The sequence below is a fragment of the Notechis scutatus genome, chromosome 3 (assembly GCF_049901735.1).
Source record: "Notechis scutatus isolate UNSWTSFEM ecotype Mainland chromosome 3, rNotScu1.2, whole genome shotgun sequence".
Taxonomy (NCBI): Eukaryota; Metazoa; Chordata; class Lepidosauria; order Squamata; family Elapidae; genus Notechis; species Notechis scutatus.
The window spans coordinates 103,517,546-103,535,145 of record NC_142011.1 but is presented as its reverse complement, the minus strand read 5'-3'; the positions used below and the strand labels follow the sequence as shown (position 1 = coordinate 103,535,145).

The following is a 17,600-nucleotide window of genomic DNA, read 5'->3' as shown; positions in this document are numbered from 1 at the left end:
TAGGGTCTAATTTTAACTCTAGATATCCTAAAAGATGAATGTAAGGGATAATACACAAGTAGAAGATTCCTATCCCTACTTTTTCCTTGAAGGTAAAATATACCTCCAGAACATTCCTTGATGCTACTATTCCTACTGAACTCTGTAGATGAGTATAGGAATTATTTCCATGCCCTTCCTGAAGTTCATCTTTTCGGCTGCAGTCAATTTTTCAGTTCTTCCTAGATACTGATTAATGACTAATGAACTAATCTTTTTCTTAATAATTTGACTGAGGATATCCTAGTTATGACAACCTTGTCTTTGCAATGTATAAAAACTAATTTCAATTCAGTTATGACATCATATATCTCTGCTTATCAATACACTATATACATTCACATATTTACTTGTATATGATGGTACCTTGTAACAGCTTATTACAATAGTAGAACCATCCTAGGAAAAGAGCTATTTTACTTCCACCTTTGGATGAAAACAGAGAGCAAGATGATTGCTGGGATTCACCAGGTACATGAATGTATGATTCATAGTGGCATGGTGCCTTACAACAGATGGTTCAACTCAGCAAGAGTGTGAAATCACTTGTTTTAACCTTGTTAGCACACTCTTTCTCACAATAATAGGATTTGAAATCATCAGTCAATTCAAATAAACAGGGGATTCTCCTGGGCTTGCACTCTCTTTCTCTCTCACATACAGACACAAACACACTTTTTAATGTTCAGATTTTTTTAAAAATCTACTCAATAGTTCAAATTTCTCAGGTTTCAAAAAGCCAATAATGTGGCCCATGCTTTTCATCATCTATACAAAAAAGTAATGTTTACTATGGCAAAAATACAGTGAGTTTAGTTTTTCTTTAAGAAGTTCCTTTTTTGTTTTTATCCTTTTGTCTTAATGTTTTGGGTGGCTTGTTTATCCTCCCAAATGTACAGGTCCAACAAAGGTCGTGACATTAAAACAATCAAGTCCCTTCGTGTTCTACGTGTCTTGAGACCTTTGAAGACCATCAAGCGGTTGCCCAAACTCAAGGTATTTGCATGTAAAATTCAGGCAGTGACCGCTATTTTTTTAAAAGTAACTTTTAAAGAGTGTCAAATGTGAAGAATGAGTGCCAATCTTTGCAGTGACAAGTTGCTCTCTAGGGGTAGGGGAAGGTGTACTGGCCACAGCTGCATAGTGAAATAGATAGCAATAGCATTTAGCCTTATATACTGCCTCATAGTGTTTTACAGCTCTCTCTGGGCAGTTTAAAATTACCTCCAACAATCTAGGTCCTCATTTTACTGAAGGCTAAGTCAACCTTGAACCCCGTCAGGATTGAACTCCAGACGGTGGTCAGAGTTAGCCTGCAATTCTGTATTCTAACTACTGCACCACCAAGACTTCTTAAGCGGGTAAGAAGAAGCTAGCTTTCCCTCTAGTCACAGGGGTGTCAAACTCATGGCCCACAGGCTGATTGCATCACATGCTGGCCACGCCTACTCCCAGTTTAGTGAAGGGGGGAAAGTCGAAATATGTCACATGATGACAATGTGACGTTGCGAGTTTGACACCCGTGTTCTAGTGCTTCACAGCACAATCTATCCTGCAAGCTATTGTTTGGGTGGCTTTTGAAAATGACTGTAGTTTAATTCTTCAGTCCTGCATTCAAATGCAGGCAGATGAAGTTGCATGAGCCAGTCTTCAATTTCCCTAAATCTCAGCCCCTTTCCACAGCATCTGTGTATACCCTCCACCCAGGATCTGTAACTCAAGCTATAACTCTCTAAACAGTTGGGTCTGTTTCAATGATTTATAATGTGGAAGGTAAGGGAAGCTTATTTTCCTACAACCCCTTCTCATCATCTAGCCAAGTTCAGTTCAGTATCACACTTTGATGGCACAGTCATGTGAGAGGAAAGCTTGGAGAGATAATTTAAAATCAAATGGAAACTGGATCCAATAGAAGAGAATATATATAGCGGAGGGTTGAACTGTGGAGTAATTGGTGTTGTCTGAGCTTGGTTGTATACCTGCAGACATTTCATTGCCTGACTAGATAACATCATCAGAGCTGAGCACTGATGGTGTTACCTAGTCAGGTAACAAAACACCTTCAAGCAAGCAACCAAGCTTGAGAAAGGGAACCAAAGACTCCATGAAGGCTGGTCCCCCATTCTCACCCCCAGATTTATTAATGGCATAGGAAATTGCCCCACAGGAGCAGATAGAGGTAAATCCTAGAGAGGCAGGAAATATGTCACAGAATAATGGAGATGAATGCTAGAGAGGGATAGTGCTTCCTACACAGCAGACATAATCCCTATAACAGTGTTTTGCAATGTCATTTGTGTTAATATGAAAAGGGAAAGATGTTATAGGAGTTATGTCTGCCGTGTAGGCAGCACTACCCCTCTCTATCGTTCATCTCCATTGTTCTGTGATGTATTCACACAGGACTTTTCTTAATCCTGAAAGTATGGCTTATTGCAGGCTCCTTCCTCCAATTAAAGAAGCAGTGGAAAACTCTAGGATGACATTCCTGTCTTTGTGCTACCCAGTCCTTGCCTGTCTTTTCCTTTCATGCAGATCTGCACAGTGATTTCTGATGGACTGATCCAGAGAACAAGAATAGGCCCACATGTCCACATGAAACTCCCACCCTATAGTTGTTACAGCTGATATGCATTAAACAGTACATGGGGAAGTAATCATGATTACCCAAGATGCTAAATTGCATGACAGGCCCAATTATCCTCATTTGTTTGGTATCCACATATATAAATTACGTATCTGATATTAACACAGTAGAGAAAGTCCAGAAATATTTCACAAGAAGAGTTCTCCACTCCTACTCATTGCAGAAAACCTTATGCCACCAGACTTGAAATTCTAGACCTAGAAAACCTAGAACTATGCTGCCTTCGGTCCGATCTAAGTATAGTATATAAAATCATACATTGCAATGTCCTACCTGTCAATGAATACTTCAGCTTCAATCATAACAATACAAGAGCACACAATAGATACAAACTCATGGTTAATCGCACCAAACTTGATTGCAGGAAATACGACTTCAGCAACAGAGTGGTCAATGTCTGGAATACTCTACCTGACTCTGTGGTTTCTTCCCCAAACCCCAAAAACTTTAACCTTAGACTGTCTACTATTGACCTCACCCCTTTCCTAAGAGGCGTGCATAAGCGCACCAATCATGCCTACCGTCCCTGTCCTATTGTTTCTTTTATTTTTCTTATATGTATCCATGTATTCATAACTATGTTTATACTTATAACTATTATCTTGTAAGCAATTGACAAATCAAATCAAATAAATACAAATAAATAAATTGTTTAATAATCAAATGAATAGATGTTTTTTGTACAGTAAAGATTTGACAAATGACATAACTAATTGTAGCCTTGAGGCTCTTTATGACATCTTTGATAAGAGTATTTTTGCTTAGTTAAGATGAGTCACGCTTCATGGTTTATCATTCTCCCTCAGGCAGTCTTTGACTGTGTTGTAACGTCTCTGAAAAATGTCTTCAACATACTCATTGTCTACAAGCTCTTCATGTTCATCTTTGCCGTTATTGCAGTCCAGCTTTTCAAGGGCAAATTCTTCTACTGTACAGACAGTTCAAAGGATACAGAGAAAGACTGTATGTAAGTACAGCACACAGCATTCAGTCATAAAAAGTTAGAGGTGTTTTTTAATCATTTTCTTCTAATTTTCTATTTTATATGCTTTTGCATGTTTAAGGAACTTTCTGATTATGCAGAAACCAATATTTTGTTTTTAGGTGACCTTGTTGTTTTTCCCAGCTGATAGATGCTTAATTATACACTGAATTATAACAGAAAATTCTATGGTAAAACTTTAGAGAGAAACATGAATTTAAGTCCCTATTTTTAATTACTCTAACAAACCTCTTTATGTTCTTGACCCCTTGGTTTCTATTTGTATTTAATCCTTACATTTTCTGATGATCATTTAGAAAAAGGAAAAGGCAAGTTCAGGGGGCATAAAAATACAACAGTAGGTAGGTTAATATCTGTTACTTCTTATTCTAAATTCTGCCTTGCTTCTCCCATTCAGTCAATCTAATTTCTGGCATCAGAGCCAGACTGATGGAAAAGTAATAGCAGAAGGAAATTCCTATGATCAATGCTTCTCTTCTATCCTGGGAATTGTATTTTGTGTCCCTGGACCTACGTTTTAAACCTTTTCCCCGCCTCTTTATTGTGACAGTACAACAAAAGCCTTTTATTCTCTGCCACTTTTATACTGTAGTGGAAACTATATAGACCATGAGAAAAACACGATGGAAGTAAAATGTCGACAATGGAAGCGCCATGAATTCCATTATGACAATATTATTTGGGCTTTGCTTACACTCTTCACTGTTTCCACCGGAGAAGGATGGCCTCAGTGAGTATTTTCCTTCTTTACCTATAACTGGACTTTTCTAGCTTTTTCAAGATGCAGAACCTGTTAGTGAAAAAAAACAACAACCAAGGTCTCCTGATCACAAAACGGTAGCCATATTCCTTTTTTTCCACAAAAGAATAAGCTTTTCCACTGAACTTTAGAAAAAAATATTATGGACATCCCTGATGTGTTTCATCCCTCACCTCTTTGACTTTGGTCTCTTATAGAACCCCATCGGATGTCACAAAACACATTGTCACACAGAACGCTGACACACATATTGAAAAACTGCTGTGCTATATTAGAAATGGATTGTTGTAGTTCACCCTTAAATTATGAGAATAATCAGAATATTTAATGTACTTCCTTTTTAATAATAATAAGTGCATTTCCTTTTCTGAGACAAATGCATTTTTATTATGATACAAAGGCAGATTTCTGAGTGGTGATGCCTTTTTTGCAAAGGCAAAATTCCTCTCTTGTTTGAAGAATAATTCACATAGAAAAAGAAGAACTTCTTGAGATGTGCTGTAGGAAAGAGTTCTTCTAAAGCAAGGGTGTCAAACTTGCGGCCCATGGGCCAGATGCATCATGTGTTGGCCCCACTCTTGCCCGGTTTAGCAAAGGGGGGGGAAGTCCCAATACATCACATGATGATGCCATGAGTTTGACATCCCTGTTCTAAAGCAAATTTAAAGCCAATGTGTACATTCAGAATAATCATAGATTACTATCCTTGAACTATTCTATGGGAGGAAGTTGTAAGGGAGTTTCCAGCTGACTTTCATTAAATTGGCTTATCAGAAGCTAAACAGCCTTCAGTCAATTTACTTGTCATTTTTTTTGTAAAAATATACTATATCAAAAGAGTTTGTACACTCTTTCAGTAAAACTAATTGGATAAAAGCAACAAGGGATCATTAGCATATGATTTTCACTTATGTTTCCTCTTTCTCACTGTGTCCCCAGAGTTCTACAACATTCAGTAGATGTGACTGAGGAAGATCGTGGCCCCAGCCGTAGCAACCGCATGGAGATGTCTATTTTTTATGTGGTGTACTTTGTAGTTTTCCCTTTCTTTTTTGTTAACATCTTTGTGGCTCTCATCATCATCACTTTCCAGGAGCAAGGAGACAAAATGATGGAAGAGTGTAGTCTTGAGAAGAATGAGGTACTAAAAACTATCTAGAGCTTAATTTAATCCTGTGCATGACTGGTTCTGCCTAGAGATAGGTTTAACTCTGGGTGTTAGCTAGGAGAGTAATTTCCCCCCCTCGTATTAACCTCTCCATTGACCTGTTTAAGCATGTTGCGGGCAAATGGATAAAATATATATTTTAATGAGAATCTTGATACTTAGAATCCTAAAAATCAATAGGCTTTTATTGCCCTAGAATTAAAGAAAAAAAAATGTTGAAGGAGGAATTGAAAGCAGAATGAAAGTTATCTTATTTTCCATAATAAAGTTTTTCAGAAATAACTATAAACTGTTCCTTTTCTTGTGTTCCTTGTTTGTTTGGATCATAACCCATGAATAAATGTTGTTCTACTTTTTTGCACCACATCGTTGCACATTATTGGCATTAATAATTATAATAATATGCTTGACATATTCTTGATTTCCTTTTTTCTCCTTCCAGAGAGCCTGCATTGACTTTGCTATTAGTGCAAAACCCCTCACCCGCTACATGCCTCAAAACCGACACACATTTCAGTACCGAGTTTGGCACTTTGTGGTCTCTCCATCATTTGAATACACCATTATGGCTATGATAGCTCTTAACACTGTGGTTCTAATGATGAAGGTGAGATGAACAGATTCAATATTTGAGAGAGTCTGACATTGCAGTTGCAAGTCAACATCATTTAAAAAAAATACAATTATCACAAGGTTGCTAGCTAGTTATAAACTAATGAAGCTGCCTTTGAATGAATGCTATCTGTATTGTCTAAAATGATGGAAGCATTTTTTTTATGATCTCGGGGAAGCGGGGTGTTCTTCTCAAGTCAAGTGCTTTCAACTAAAAAATACAAGGAAAGAAGCTTTCTGAATGCAACTTTAAGAAATGATGTCTCAATTTGCTTCCTTTTCTTTCTTTTTTTTTTTTTTTGTAAGCCTAAAAGTAGAGGTTTTTATTGATTTTTAACTGAATAGCTCTGTAAGATTTTTCAGGTGAAGTGTAGGATGAAAATGCTTTAAATATATACAAGCACAAAGTAAATGCTCTGTCACAAAGTGATGTCTCTTCATTTCTTGGGAACTGTAATTAGAAGCCATGTCAGGCATTACATGTTAGAAATGCATCTGAAGGGATTAAAATTGCACATTTCACATTTAAATATACAGTATATTGTGCCCCTCTATAGGAGTTAGTGGGAGCTCGGGAAGGGTAGACTTCGTCTGGATCCCTTCATTTAAGGATTGTTCTCTTCAGGGGCCATGGAGTTGAGCCTTCTTATTTCCCCCTCACTTCCTGAAATCAGATTACCTACAGATTGAACTCCAAAAAGTCACTAGAACCTCTTTCTTTAAAGAGAGATTAGGCAGTAGAGCAGATATGAGCAGCAAATTTCCATTTTATCAGTAATGCTTAGTCATTTCATAATTTTACTTACTATTTTATTACAATACCTTCTTACTGAAAGAGGCAAATATAAACCATTCCTGTTGTCCCCATTGAACTTTTCTTTAGCCTTTCTCCATTATGGGAAGCTAAATGATGGGTTTCAGGACCAATGAATCAATCTCTCTTTCTCTCTCTGTCCCTCCATCCCTCCCTCCCTCCAAAATATTGGAGCTATTTCTTTTTAGTGGTAACTGTATTTCGTATTCATCTCACTATTTAGGATGTGCAAATCTTAAAGATATAGGCAAACCTCCAGGATTCTTATATTAGCCTAACTGAAATTCAGAGTATTATGACTCGTCTTTCTTTTTTCTTTTTGGTAGTACTATTCTGCTCCATATACATATGAATTGGCTCTGAAGTATCTGAATATTGCTTTTACCATGGTTTTCTCATTGGAATGTATCCTGAAAATCATAGCTTTTGGTTTCCTGGTGAGTAAAATGCATTCAGCATTAGATATGAAAACTCTGTTTATGGGCACTGTAGTTTGCATGCACTAAGAATGCTTAGGGATCAGTCCTTGCCTATAGGAATTGCTATCTGCACATCCCAAGTTAAAAGTTATTGATATCCAGAGCTGGACATTGTTCTTGATGGGAATGGAGCCTCTATGGTACCAAACCTCTTAAATGCTTCTTAATAATATTTAATTAAATAATAAAGGCTGTCTTCTCATGAAACCCTAGATAGACAAAATTATTTACTTCATCAACAGATTGCTCATTTCGGCATAATTTATTTTTATAATGCTAACCATCCAGTCCAACATTTGTTTTCCTTCCCATGTCTTTCCCTCCTGCAGAAAATCTATTCCTTAGAAACCAACTAGATTCCCACAATCATTCAGTATTTTCCAATGCTTCCTCAATCCCCAAGAGCCATGGTGACATAGTGGTTAGACTGCAGTATTGCAGTCTAACTCTGCCCATTGCCAAGGGTTCGATCCTGACAGGCTCAAGTCTGACTTAGTCTTCCATCCTTCCAAGCTCGGCAAAATGAGGACCCAAGTTGGTGGGGGCAATATGTAGAATGAAACATGAATGGATACTATGTGTCTTCCTGAATTCCTCAGTGTCTGATTATAAATTCTGGAGTGATACACTTGATGAAGTTATTGGAATACCAGTAATCCTTTGGCTCCTGAAATTCTTCTGAAAAGCATAGCCTTGAAAGAAAATAAAGTTGATGCCTAGATGGATGTAAGGACATATAGAGTGATTCTATTTAAAGTTGAATTATCCTTTCTGGCAGACCTACATACAATATATATTCATTGGAATATTTGTTATTTGAACTGGAAATCACGACACCAGATAAATAGCCTAGATTTGTCAAAAATTAGATTTGCTGGCTTGACCCAAAATCCTACACCCAGTCCAATCCCTAGCCCAATCAGGTGAGTGTGGTTCCTTTTTTTAAATTATGCTGGAGCAGAAGGTGATAAAGAAAATCATTCAGGAATTTCAAGACATAATAGGGAACTTTGTACTGGCTCATGAAAGCCTATGAGATCTCAGACTAGATAACCAAAGATATTCTTTGTGTATCTAAATATAGTCTGAAAATTTGGCGGCAAATTTTCAAGGGATATTATTACATCAATGCTTACATTATATAGTAGGTTAATCTGCACATTACTCTTCTTTCTGCAGAATTATTTCCGTGACACTTGGAACATATTTGATTTCATCACCGTGATTGGCAGTATTACAGAAATTATCCTGACAGATAGTAAGGTGAATCTCTTTCTCCATTGCTCTCCTTTCATGGAAGATCAAGACTGAAAACGGCATATGATGTTTCTTTTTTACTTTTTCATTTTACTGTTTCCTCCTTCTCTCTGGCACTGTGTTAAGCCGACAGTTACCAGCAGCTTCAACATGAGCTTTCTGAAGTTGTTCCGGGCTGCCCGTCTCATCAAACTGCTTCGCCAAGGGTATACCATTCGAATTCTGCTCTGGACCTTTGTGCAGTCATTCAAGGTAAAAGCTGAACTCCTGTCTTCCTTCCAAGGTCAGTGGATTGCTTAGGACAATGAATAACATCAACCATTGCATACACAATTGCAGGGCACATCCAAGCAGATATATTAGGTGATTATGGATGCCTTAGGTCAAACCATCAATCATCCACAAAAACACAGATATTGGAGAAAGAGCTAGCAAGCTTTCTTCCTCTTTATCCATATAAATGACCATGTCTTCAAGTTTCACAGATGAGGAATTTTTGGAAGATTTGCTTTAAGAAAGACTGGATACTCTAAGTATCTGGCATAAGCACAGTACAGTAGACTAAAATCCTTACCAGCCCAGCATCCTTTACAACAAGCAAGACATACCTAACAAAGCCCCAACGTTTGAAGAAGGGTGTTTGTAGTCTATTATTCAGGGAGAGAGGAACTCTGATTTAAAAGACTTACAGCTAATTGTCCCCACCCCTCAGATATCTCCAGCTGCTATGGCTGTGCAATACTTCTGATTCAGAAGAGGTGCTTCAGAAAGTGACTCTGGAAACAGACATGGCTACTTTGATGAGTCACAGACAGGTGCTGCTCAGTTCACACTCCCACACATTCCAAACTCCTCTTCCAAAGTGAATCTAAAGCCCTATTATTACCTATTTTATATTGCAAACCCAGTGGGATGCAGCTTTCACTTAGAATCAAATCCCCCTTTGCCAATTCATTTGCTTCCATGTGGCTGTAACAATCTGGAGTATTTCACCACTTCATTATTAAACCATTGTTCCATGGTTCCCCCAACCTCTTCCATCACAGCAAACAATACACCCTTTCCATATTTTTTCTTCTTCTTCCCATGAAACAAAATATGCTACAAAAATGTAGATTAGATTTTTTGGGGGGGGGACTTAAAAAGTATTCATTTATTATTAACTTTTAGCTTTTCTGAAGCTGGCATATAACACTTTCATAACCTGTCACAACCTGGCACTCTGCAAATATGCATTATTCATATTTTCATCCATAAACAAAGCAAGTCTCCACTGAAGCACATACAAGCAGGTATTGGCAGTAATTTGAAAACAATTAGCCAATAATTTCTTCCAACATCCTTTTTTTCTATCTTTCCCATCTAAATAGAAGCTAAGGGCTTCCACCTGTTGAGGATCTCTTTTTCCATACTGACTGCTAGTTGTATGGGATTAATATCTAGATTGGGTTAAAGTCAACCAAACAATTGCAGAAGCTGGCGTAGTTTAAAAAACCACTTAGAACCAGGAAGACCATGCACTTAGAATCAGGAATTTAGGCCCCAAATTTTCTTTTTAAGAAACCCATAAATTATTATATCATGTACAATATATTCCTTACTAAGCTAGTTAAAAGCTAGCTAGGAAGCTACAATATTGTTACCACAAGAAAGGATATTAAAACCAAAATATCATAGCTCATTATAACTAAAAATATGCCATGAAGAAAGGTTGATGGCAGTCTTCCAGTCTTCAGAGAGAAGTAAACAATGCTCTGAACCACAATTAGTGGTGAAACAAGCATGTCCTGATCAAATAAACAATATCTGAACCAGTGATAGAACAAGAAGGTGCTGCTAAGTTACGTGGTCTTTCATTATATTTGTGCAGATTGTTTTACTTCTTTGTTGGTTATCTAATTTGGGTCTTCCTTTCTCACAATGTTATACTCCTCTGTCTCCCATATGTCTGGTGGCATCCTTCTTCATATCTCCAATTTATTTTATTCCTTTCTATACTTGGAAGCTACACAGAGTCAAATCAAATTTATTACGCACAATATGTAAAAAATGTCTAAACATTTATGCAGAAGTGGCTGAGGGCCTCACTGGAATCTGAGGCTTACAAAATTTACTTGGTCATATTCATGGAGCAGATTTTTTTCAGGGTTATATTGGGTTCTTTAAATGCAATAGAAGACCTGAAAGATCACGTTAGGGATAGTTGGAGGAAAATATATCTATATTGTTGCTTAAGAGTTGACAATGACTTGATGGCACATAATCAGTCAAGGCCTATTTGAGGTTAGAAATACAATTGCCATATTTAAATTTTTTTTTAGGTTTAGGTTTAAAAATAGGTTTTAAAATGAAATGACTCCATGCTGTCAGATTACAGTAATCATGAAAATTGTCAATCTGGAAGTGGCATAGGAGAGCGAAGGTAAAATATATTATTGTTTAATAACTCTTAAGTCTTCTGTCTTATTTTGTGCACTTCCTCACATATAGCAGGAAAATATACTTAGTGCCTTAATTCCCTCTGTATTTTTCTAGTTTTTATTACCTCCCACTGATCACTTGCATGTTTGTTAAAGAAACTGTAATTAAGTCACCTGTTACTCTGCTCTGTATTGGTGTCAATCTTTTTATTATCATATTTCTTAAACTTAGCATCATAGCTTCCTTCACAAACCATTTAGTTAGTTTAAACAGAGATTCTTATCTTCTCTGCCACCGCTTATTTATTACTACTTTAAGTACACATACAGATGTTTCTGTTTTAAGCATATAAATACTATGCCTGCAATAACACAGTACTTTGTGTAATTTGCCTTTTCCAGGCTCTCCCCTATGTCTGCCTTCTCATTGCAATGCTCTTCTTCATTTATGCAATCATTGGGATGCAGGTAAGCAAAGAACTAAAAAGGTCTAGGATGGTGGGTCCACCTAACATAGAAATAACAAAATCTTGAGTCCTCCTCTTACATTAAGCTTAATCGCTCATTTTCAGGCAGGAGGTCCATTAGCTCAGTTAATCTGTAGTCAAGAATATTTCAAGTACACAGGTTGAGGAAAGCTGAATAGTAGGCTATTTATAATGTAACAACTATTGGCATCTGAAGAAAAATATAATGCAATATCTTATATTCAGAAACATGGATTGTTACATTCTTGATGTGTAACATGAGCCTATCAGTGTTCTTTCTAAAGAATCCGCACTGTGAAGAAAAAATTGCTTGAATTATGAACCTTTTTTTTTCTGCTCACAGTTCTGACTTGTCAAGTGAAAAATTTACGAACTAATTCAGATTCCCTAAGAAGCAATGCCCTCTTATGTACAATGGATGATATGTATATAAAAACACAATAAGATTTTTTTTTATTCTTTATTTTTGATAGATAGAACATATACACCATCTGCTATTTGCTTTTATATCTTATGTGCAACTACAGGAAAATTGGTATATGACATAGAAGTTAAAATATTAAGTTAAGAACAAGGATATTCTTTCTATTTCATCCTGGGATATGGCAATTTATTAGATAAATTTGACTCAATCATGCCGTCTTATTTGACATAATTGTTACTGTTATGAAATATTGCAATAGTGTGTGGAAATGACTTTGGGAGAAGTGAAAGAACCAGTGCCATGGGAATGGTCAGATAAGCAGCAGCTGAGCACACAGAACAAATGTGGGCATGGCAAACACTTCAGAACAGACAATCCCTAGTTTCTTGGGCTGTAAAGGCAATGGAGAGAAATGTACTTTCAGTCTTGCAAGATTCTGTTAATATAACTTACAATACCAATAAAGGAGAATATATGTAGCTCAGATTTGAAATGAAGGGTCCTTGGTGCTCTCTGAGCTTGCTTGTCTTCTTGCAAACGTTTCTTTACCCAAACTAGGTAACATCATCAGTGTGAGTCTTACCTTACAATAGAGTAGAATTAGTTCATCTGGGTGTGGGGTTCCTGTCTGGAAATATAGAAATGAGTGTTCTCCATGTTGGTTTGAACTGCTGATCAAAAGGTGAGGTTTAAGTCAAATTAATAAACGCAATGTAAGAGGTAATCTACTGCTAATTACTCAAAAATGTCTGTATGGTGACTAACTACTGAATCCCTTAAATTTGTTGGGGTTCAATACAAATGCTATACAATGTGGTTATTGAAGGAGAAGGTGAGATGAGTTGACATATAACCCAGGGGTTATAGTGGGCGTGGACAGATGCGTCACACACTGGCCACGCCCACCCTGGTTTAGCGAAGAGGAAGAAATGTGATGACAACATGATGTTGCGAGTTTGACACTCGTGCTATAACCAGTTAGTATTGTTTTAACTCTCTTCAAGATTTTGAAAAATGTTTTATCCCAGCAGTATTTTCCCCCTTGTTCTGGTATCAACAACAAACTTTGGAAATATGAAAGAATGATCAGAGCACTGTACATTTTCTACCATCCACACATTGCTGTGATTGCGGTATTTTTGCTTTATGAAGTCAGAAATAATACTTTCATTCCTATGCTTTCAGGTGTTTGGGAACATCAAGCTAGATGAGGAAAGCCACATTAACCGCCACAACAATTTCCGCAGCTTCCTTGGTTCTCTGATGTTACTGTTTAGGTAAATTTACATTTATATTCACAGTTCATTATAAAGGGAAGAACTGTCTCCCCTAAGATTTCAAAAGCTTCTGGTAATGAGCCAATACTCGGCTAGCTAGTTTTACACAGCTTGTTACAAACCAAGGACTCAAAGTCTCCCTTTTTACAGACTATTTAGTAGGCTTTAGCTTAAGACTGAATTGTTTTCAGCTCAATGGGCCACAACTTTTATTTTCTGTGTCTCCTACTTTTTTATCTTTGTAATGAACCTCTATGTTCTGAAGTCAGATAAAATTCTCTAATAGGCACCCTAATTCCAAAGAGATTCATGAACAATACTATTATCTTTGTTCTAGTTTAATTATCAGGCAGATTATACAACAGCACCTCTCCCTTCCTTCAGTGCATCTACAATGTCATCATAATCTTTAAACTTGATAAACCCTTTCATTGCCAAAATGGAATTTAAGCTTTTCTATTGGAATCCCATTCTAGCTTCTCACTTGATGCAGAAGTCATAATTAGATCTGACTGGACTGAATCATAAATTGTATAAAAGTCCTCCTTGGTGTTATAACTGAATTTCAGTAAAATATAGCACTTCATACCGGGTTGTATGTTCAATATGATTAGCAAGAAGTGATATCACATTTGGTAACCATGATGGGAATTAACCCCAGACAGCCTCTAGATGTCATGGATGATTTCTGAACCATTTATTGGATTTGAAATTTATCTTAAGAATTTAATTTACATTTAAGAAACTATCTGAAATGTATCTTTAGAAACTTATGTTTCTAAACATAAAATTATGGGTATTATGTACAATAGTGGGATAATTACTGCTTTCTGAGGCTGCTGCCCCTACCAGCCTGTTTGGCAATGACAGATTACTTCTAAATCTACATGGTCAGATGGTCACCAGGAGACAAGCTCAACTTGAGGGGGAAATTATGCTTAGTATGATGTTTGCAATAGACTTTGCAGAAGAGCAAGAACTTACCTCAACTTACATTTAAAAAAAAAAACTCCTTAAAACATCCTGAAGTCTATTTTTAAAAGAGTTGTAGCTTAAACAGAGACTTTCTGAAAGTAAGAAGGATTTTTTGAACGTGGTAATAAACCACAAGATGGATTTGTTTTCTTACAGAAGTGCTACAGGGGAGGCATGGCAGGAGATTATGCTTTCATGCCTAGAAGGGAAAGGTTGTGAGCCAGACACCACAGCAACATCTGGACAAAATGAGAATGAGAAATGTGGCACAGAACTAGCATATGTCTACTTTGTCTCCTTTATCTTCTTCTGCTCCTTCTTGGTGAGTTCCTCTTTCCATTATTCTACAGATTTATTGTTTTGCTTGTTTTCAGCAGATTGATTTAAAAGATGGTATGATATTCTTTGGTATTTCTCAGAGCTATTAAAGAGAAGCAGCTGTAAACACAATTAAATAATTTCAGTATCGTGTGCAGGATTACATTGCAGCTCTCTTTTGTGTTTATTTGCTGGTCTTCTACTTACAGATCTGGTTCCTATCTCTTTCCCCTTATTATGCATTCTTCTTGTTTCCTTCATACTTAGATGCTCAATCTCTTTGTGGCTGTCATTATGGACAATTTTGAATATCTGACTCGAGATTCTTCCATCTTGGGACCTCATCACCTTGATGAATTTGTCAGGATTTGGGCAGAATATGATAGAGCTGCATGGTATGTAGGCATATCTAACTTCTTTTGCCACATTCTTTACAAAATCTGTTTAGATGTGATATCCAAATCAAGTACAAATAGAATGGAAATGCTTCTAGATGTTCTTATACAAAGGCCATCTGCACATAAACAACCTAATAGTCTTACTTAAATTAACAATTCAGCCAGTTTCAGCTTTTTAATTAAAAAGAAGTATATATCCTTTGTGAGTTTTTTTTTAATTCTATCATCACAGCTTTGCAAGAGCTCTTTTAAATAAGAGCAGCTGTGCACTTTTTTGAAATATTCTGTAGATTGCAGTTTTCCTGCAGCAAATTATTTTTCCTATATCGACCATATGGACATACTTGTGAGCCATTGTGGAAATTGAGGTCTCAGATATATGTATAAAGAGGATTTTACCCATGTATGTCCAACATTACATCCCCCACTCATTTTTTTTATTTTGTACTATATTATCTTTTTGTGTCTGCAACCTAAAATGTTTTAAGAAAAAAAACTCCACAGATAATTTATGTCAGAAGTGAATTGACCACCATGTTATTAAAAACCTTCACTCATACTACCCATACATTTCAGTAGTGCTTTGGAGATATTGTTTTCCATTATATCTTCCTTGAGGCATTTCAGTATATTTGTCTACTTCCAGAATTCCTAAGTGATGGTCCTTCACCTGAAGTGGAACTGGCACTGGCAGTTCTACCTTAGGTTATCTTTTATGGATCTCAAATCTGAAAACTTAAAAGTTTATTTCTTATTATCTTTCTCCGGCTTGAATTAGTATCACCTGTCTGCCTAATCGTCTATCGATATTAGTGTCAATGTTCATGATTTTTCTAGATATATTGGAATCTTAGAAGTTCATCAAATGGATATTACCTGCTTTACCATTGGATCTGAAAACTAAATGTATTGTTTTCTATGAACTTCCTCTTCTAAATTAATTACACCTCTGCCTTCTAAAAGATTTACACAATAAATATGTTGGCCTTTAAGATGAGCGCACAGTTAACATGGCTACTCTTCTGAACTTGTTTCTGCTGTTAAAAGCAGACGTTAATTTGGTAGCCCTGACTTAATAACTCATCTGTAGCAAGAAAATTCATGTAATTTTCTTGAAAGGTCAAGAAATGTCAGTGTCACCCTTTGTAGCTAAAAGTTATACTGATTGGCAATTCTGGGTGCAGTCTCATAGAAGTGAAGAAAGCCAGTATGTGGAAAAATTATTTAGGATTTAAATGAGAACACAACAGATTTTTCCAGTCTTAATTTCCCATTTTCCCCTTCCTATATTTATTTTTATAACTAGCCCACTAAATTTGTCTTATACTAAGACTGTAGTTTTTCAAAAATCATCCAACCTTGCCATGAAAAAATAGGATTATAAACAATTCAGTTTCTTCTTTTGCACTTTATCACTGCATTAAAAATAATACCTACAATTCTGTCTAGAATACTGCCTACAGTATAATTATCATTCTAAATTAAACTGATCATTATAACTGTAAGAGTTTTACCTCCTGCCCTTCCACTGCTAGACTGTGGTGACCAAAACAGAAAAGAATCAGGAAAGAAATTATCTCTGGCTGATACAACTAAACCTTTGTTTTCAGAGACAAAAAACAAACAAACCCAAACCCTGGGATACCAAAAGGAAGCACTGTCGTCTAATCATCTCCTGACATGCTCTTGATATAGCTTTGGAGTACCTGTTTATCCTAGGTGAAATTGAACTAACAGTACAGATTGATCACCACTGGGGGGGGGACAAAGAGGGAAGACAGGATTTGATGGAAGGGAGGAACCCTGGCTTGAAACTTTGTATACAATAAGACACCATTTATCCACTTGATATGAATTGTTGATTATGCAAAACCATTTATTGTGCTTTTTAAAAAAAAATTTGAATAAAACGTGATAAAATGACTGAGTTTTATCGTTCCATTATAAATCAGGCCATATGCTCCTTCTTGACGATAAAAAATTCCTCCATGGGAACACGGTAGAGAAAATAATAGCTATATCTTCAAAGGAGGTGATTGTGCAGAGCCTTCCCTCAGCCCCCTCCTAGAAAAAGGGCAATGCACATCTCTGGCGTTACCAGTTGCACACAGTTCTTCTTTCCCATTTCCTGATTGGGCCTATTAACTCACCTGTGCTTCCTTTCCAGTGGCAGGATCCTGTATAAGGATATGTACAAATTAGTACGGGTGATCTCGCCTCCTCTGGGCCTGGGAGAGAAGTGCCCCTGCAGGGTGGCTTGCAAGGTTTGCCTCACAATCCCAGCCACAACCTGGCAATAGGGACATCCCATTAAATCTCATCTTCTCTTTTGTACTTCACGCTATTGTACTTCACAAGGGAATCCTGACTTGCTTTCCCTCGAGTTTAAAGAGATTCAAACCTTCTCAGAATCAGCAGCTGTTATACATAACGGGAAAAGATCAAGAAACGGATTTCAGGGCACAGCTGAAATTACACATTCATTCTCACCTTGAATGAATAACTCTGGAGGTTTTGAGAA

The 17,600-nt window shown here is 36.7% G+C and overlaps 1 protein-coding gene across 1 annotated transcript in view; it reads left to right on the top strand.

The window, feature by feature from the left end:
• CACNA1E (calcium voltage-gated channel subunit alpha1 E) overlaps window positions 1-17,600 on the top strand; it is a 295,321-nt gene that overhangs the window by 238,553 nt on the left and 39,168 nt on the right. The window contains exons 26-37 of the mRNA XM_087960861.1: window positions 939-1,035; window positions 3,493-3,653; window positions 4,282-4,419; window positions 5,389-5,590; window positions 6,060-6,224; window positions 7,370-7,480; window positions 8,702-8,785; window positions 8,906-9,031; window positions 11,602-11,667; window positions 13,297-13,388; window positions 14,520-14,685; window positions 14,949-15,076. Coding sequence (XP_087816987.1) covers window positions 939-1,035; window positions 3,493-3,653; window positions 4,282-4,419; window positions 5,389-5,590; window positions 6,060-6,224; window positions 7,370-7,480; window positions 8,702-8,785; window positions 8,906-9,031; window positions 11,602-11,667; window positions 13,297-13,388; window positions 14,520-14,685; window positions 14,949-15,076 — 1,536 coding nt within the window. The remainder of the gene's footprint in view (window positions 1-938; window positions 1,036-3,492; window positions 3,654-4,281; window positions 4,420-5,388; window positions 5,591-6,059; window positions 6,225-7,369; window positions 7,481-8,701; window positions 8,786-8,905; window positions 9,032-11,601; window positions 11,668-13,296; window positions 13,389-14,519; window positions 14,686-14,948; window positions 15,077-17,600) is intronic.